Source organism: Metschnikowia bicuspidata, assembly GCF_001664035.1.
Source record: "Metschnikowia bicuspidata var. bicuspidata NRRL YB-4993 chromosome Unknown METBIscaffold_1, whole genome shotgun sequence".
Taxonomy (NCBI): Eukaryota; Fungi; Ascomycota; class Pichiomycetes; order Serinales; family Metschnikowiaceae; genus Metschnikowia; species Metschnikowia bicuspidata.
In genome coordinates this window covers 5047299-5051991 of record NW_017387731.1, presented here as the reverse complement: position 1 = coordinate 5051991, position 4693 = coordinate 5047299, and the positions used below count along the sequence as shown (strand labels likewise).

Below are 4693 nucleotides of genomic sequence, written 5' to 3'. Positions count from 1 at the left end.
ATCGCTCTTGAAAGCGCATATAATCGCACACGGCCAGGGAACCTCCCTGAGTTCCATTCTACAACCGGAGAACACGCGGTAGTACGCCGTCACAGAATAATCAGACGCGGCGAAGGTACTTCGAGGCTTTCCTCTATCCATGATAACTAAATGTTCGAGGACGAACATTCTAATTTTGGGGAGATAATGTTATGATACGACATGAGCCAGATTATAGATTCTGGGCATCCTGTATAATACGAAGGACGAAGAGTCTAAACATTCCTGATCGGGGTTACCCCTCACCTACTGTATAGAAGGGTTCCGAACTATAAAGGAGCGTGAGGCTGAGACATCCCTGAAGAAGGATAACACTTTTTAGACATCGAGAATACGACAGATAGACTAGGCCTATCCACTAAGGCTGAACTATCTATAAACCGATCTACTCGTAGTTTAAGAGACAGCTCCAGGCTGTTTCATAATATTCGTGAGGCAGAGGTAAGTTTGTCAAGGAAACATATTGTGATAGGAAAAAGCACCCATTGCTCTAAGATCCTTAGGGACAGATTATACAATTATACTAAGAACATAAGGGTATACATTATAATACAGCCACTTATTTTTCTCATCCCTCCAGTGGGCTCCTTAAGTCCGCTACAACCATTTGAGTTGAAGCGACTACTACAGGAGACCTATCCTAGGAGTCGATGACGTAATATCCAATACGTAAACAAATACGGGCCATGAGGACTGTCCAGGCCGTGACTAACGGAAGGAGACGGGCCGAGCTAAGACACTTGGTACGTAGCTGGGAGCTGTTTAAAAGTTTTTTGTATATATTCGTTATATAGTTTTGCCCCTTTAATCAGATGAATCTACCAAAAGTAAAAAAAAAAATACAGTGACACCCTAGAGTATGATGTTTTCTTTTTAGAAAAAAAAAGAGATTTCAGTCTCTCACGCCGCTTTCATCATTGCCTGGGGATAGAATCTCCTCCAACACGTTGTTTTATGTCACCAAGACAAATAATGCCTCCCTTGACAACGTTTGGACCGATGTTTTCGCGAAGGCTTTGGAAGGTAAGGACTTGAAAGAGTTGTTCTTGTTAATTGAGCCGGCACAAACAGGATGAACTCCCGCCACTTCGCCCTGGGCATCCCCTTGTAATCACCCTTTAATTGGAGACGATAAAAAGCGGGCAAAAATTTTCGAAAGAATTATACAAACAAGAATGGTTATTGCAAAAAGATCTCACAGCCATTCATCTATTCAATCACGGCTCCTATGTTTCCTTTAATGACAATGAAGTGGGGGCATCAAGATTCGAAAGCAGGCTGTGTTTGAAAAGCTGTTATAGCGATCAGAAGCTAACCCACCTCTACAATGAGTCTGAGATTGTGCACTCTTGGTGGCAAAAGATCGGGTTTCAAGCTCGAAAGCACTTAAGGGAGATGCTAGCTTCTTGAAATACTTCCTTTTAGAATTTAAGAAACCTAAATTGTTTTGTTAAAATAGTTCGCATGGTTTATTTGCTTATGGACCAGGAGGCAAAGACAAATGTACGTCATGCCGCCCTGTCAAATGAACTATGGTCACGGGCCCTCAGGAGAACATATCCTATGGGACGATGACATTAATTTGATTTTATTCAAGTGGTTGACATTGGTTACGGACAGAAATCTTCTTGAGCGGATCACTTCCTCTTCGGGAGATTTCGTGAATTGGTGCTCGCGTCTTCTCACTGGAGCCAATGTTGCGATCTATCATAGGTTTTTACTTCATAGTTTTTCATTAGTGGCGGGGTTTTACATCTCTCCAGTGACACCCTATAATATGATTTTCTTTCTAAAAACCAATCTCACCGCTTCTGTTCTTGCTGCCTCTTCTGGATCTGATGCTGCTGCTGGCACCACCGGTGCTGCCGCTGAGGAGAAGGCGAGGACGAGTCTGACGACAATGTGGGTTTTGGCCTGTTCGAATAAACATCGTGTATATTAGATCACAATACGTTCAGACCACGTCTTCACCACGGAAAATACCGGCTTTCCAATATCATCTTTTTACACACACACATTCCATAACAGTAGAGACGCCTCAGACGCTTTCTATATCCAACTCTACAACTGCGAAACATCCAAATACTGGCAATAGCTAAACTTTGCCAAAACCATGAGTTTAAACGAAATCTTGACTCTGGCTGACAACTCTTTGTAGAACTTAACAAGATCAAATTGGTTCGTCACCAGGATATTCAGGGTAAGCATAACATTCAAAGAGGGGGAGAACGGGAAGCCTGAAGTATTCTTCAGCATCCTGAGTTGAAGCAACTACTACGAGACGAGATTTATCATTCACAGCGTAGATCCAAGCTGTGTTCAACGAATGGATGAGACGGCGATTTAATTCAAGGTATGCATCTGGCGATTGTTGGAAGATTAGAAATATAACCTCATGGTTCTGGAGATAAAACGTTTAAAAATCCTTTAAACGTTCTTCATACAAATAACATTTAGAATTCTAGGCTTGAATCCAGTAATATCTGAAGAGAGATCAGTATTTCAACGGCCTCTAAGTAAACCTCCAACAGTCGTGCGACATCATCTACCTCGTATTGTTTCAAACTTTTGATATTTCCTCCACGAAGTGATAGTTTGACAAGTTTCAGTGGCAGTATGCATGTAAGTCATAAGCTAATATGTGAAGTTTTATGCTTAATTTTGAGTATAAAGTGTTTTGGCAAATACAGATAGCAGTTTCTACACTGCTATTGATTCAAACAAACACATGTAACTAAAGCTATTAATCTATCTAATTGTCTAATATTGCATGTTCAATTTTCGAGACCTGCAGTACTGAGTTCTCATGTAGTTGCTCTTAATCTTTTAAGTTTTTTCGATCGCAGCAATTTTAATTGATTGGCTACTCTTATTGGTTTTGATATGCTGTATATCTCGATCTATTATTCATACAATACTTCAAAAGGTCTTGGTGAACTCGATTTTAACTATAAAGAAACATGAATACCTTTTTGTTCGAAAGCTTTCATAAAGATTACAGGTGTCATACACATGGAGAATTATTTTACAGTGCCAGCGTATTTTGGCAAATCTAATGAACTAAAGTCTCACGGCCGCGCAAATTTTATTATTGCACTTAGACGTGTATGAGGAATCTACAAGTACAATACATTTTTTTTCCTCCGTCACATGCATCAGTGTGTTAGAAATTTTGAGTCCTTATATCGTCATCTTTTCCCATGTGGCTTTTGGAACATCATGTGATCTCCAATTTGAGTCAGATTACTCGAGAAGACTTACGCCAATGTCCACATTTATATCTCACTCAAAACGGAGAGCTTATGTTTCAAACCGTATTTTGAATTCTTTTTTTTTACTGAATTCAACTAGTGTACTGAACTGAACAAAAAAATCACAACCTTCGTTTCAAGAAATTTTTTTTCCCTCGACTCTCGTAAATCACACCCGAGTTACACATTTCTATATTTTTCTTTTTTTGAGAGATTTGTCTGATTGAGGGAACAAAACTACACAATAATACCTTAAACAACTTTAGACAGCTAGCAGATACGTATCAAGTGTCGAAACAAAGAGAAGTTGAAGTTTTGTTTTTGGATTATTTTTTTAGAAACGCATGCTTTGAAGGAAACTGCTTCCCAGAGGCAGGGGCCAAAAGTATATACGACGAAAAAAAAAAATACTATGGAGAGCCTCAACACACTACCCGACTTTTTTTTTTTTTTGGTAGATTCATCTGATTAAAAGGGCAAAAACGTGCTTTTTTTGTAAAAAGCACCCTTTATCGGGTGTAGGAAGCCCCTCACCGCTATTGAGTTTAAATCACATTGATCTTCCATGCTTTAAAGTTTCGGAACGCATACATGTCTTTTGATTATTAACGCACATGTGCTACCCTTCAATGTTATGATACGACATGAACAAGATCATAGATTCTCGTCATCCTGTATAATACGAAGGACGAAGAGTCTAAACATTCCTGATCGGGGTTACCCCTCACCTACTGTATAGAAGGGTTCCGAACTATAAAGGAGCGTGAGGCTGAGACATCCCTGAAGGAGGACGACCCTTTTTAGATATCGAGAATACGACAGATAGACTAGGCCTATCCACTAAGGCTGAACTATCTATAAACCGATCTACTCGTAGTTTATGAGACAACTGAAGGCTGTTTCATAGTATTCGATCACATCAAGGTCCCTTGGCCCAGTTGGTTAAGGCGTGGTGCTAATAACGCCAAGATCAGCAGTTCGATCCTGCTAGGGACCAATTCTTTTTGAATTGTTGTATTTGATCCTTTGGATAGTTCAATTTTTTGACTTCAGGATGCAGTTTTTTTTCTTTTAATTTGAATTAAAAAGCACTTTGTAGGATATTTTCTGGTCTTTAAGAAGTGTTTTTCCTCGCATCAATCTTTCAATGTCTGAAATCTATTGAGACTCTAGCTCATCGGTATTTTGACTGTATACCGAGATAAGCAATTTCGATATACATTGAACGTATGGGTAATAAAAGCCCAGAAAAATTGATAAGTCAAAGAGTCGTCTTGGTCATGTGTATGATGGGCAAAAGCAAGTAAATGCTTTTGCAGAAACGCTCAACGAACCTCAAGAAACTCTCAATCACGAGGCAAACAACAAGAAAATCGATCAGTCCACTTACATTCTCTCCCGCT

The 4693-nt window shown here is 39.5% G+C and overlaps 1 protein-coding gene and 1 non-coding gene across 2 annotated transcripts; both read left to right on the top strand.

The window, feature by feature from the left end:
* Positions 1-962: 962 nt before the first annotated feature.
* METBIDRAFT_36277 (uncharacterized protein) lies at positions 963-1115 on the top strand (the record flags this gene model as incomplete). Its single annotated transcript, XM_018856716.1, has 1 exon — positions 963-1115. A coding segment is annotated over one exon (153 nt), but the record flags the coding sequence as incomplete, so codon positions are not given.
* A 3098-nt stretch (positions 1116-4213) lies between these two features.
* Positions 4214-4287, top strand: METBIDRAFT_t41. Its single transcript has one exon. It is a non-coding gene; the product is annotated as a tRNA-Ile (tRNA).
* Positions 4288-4693: the final 406 nt, after the last annotated feature.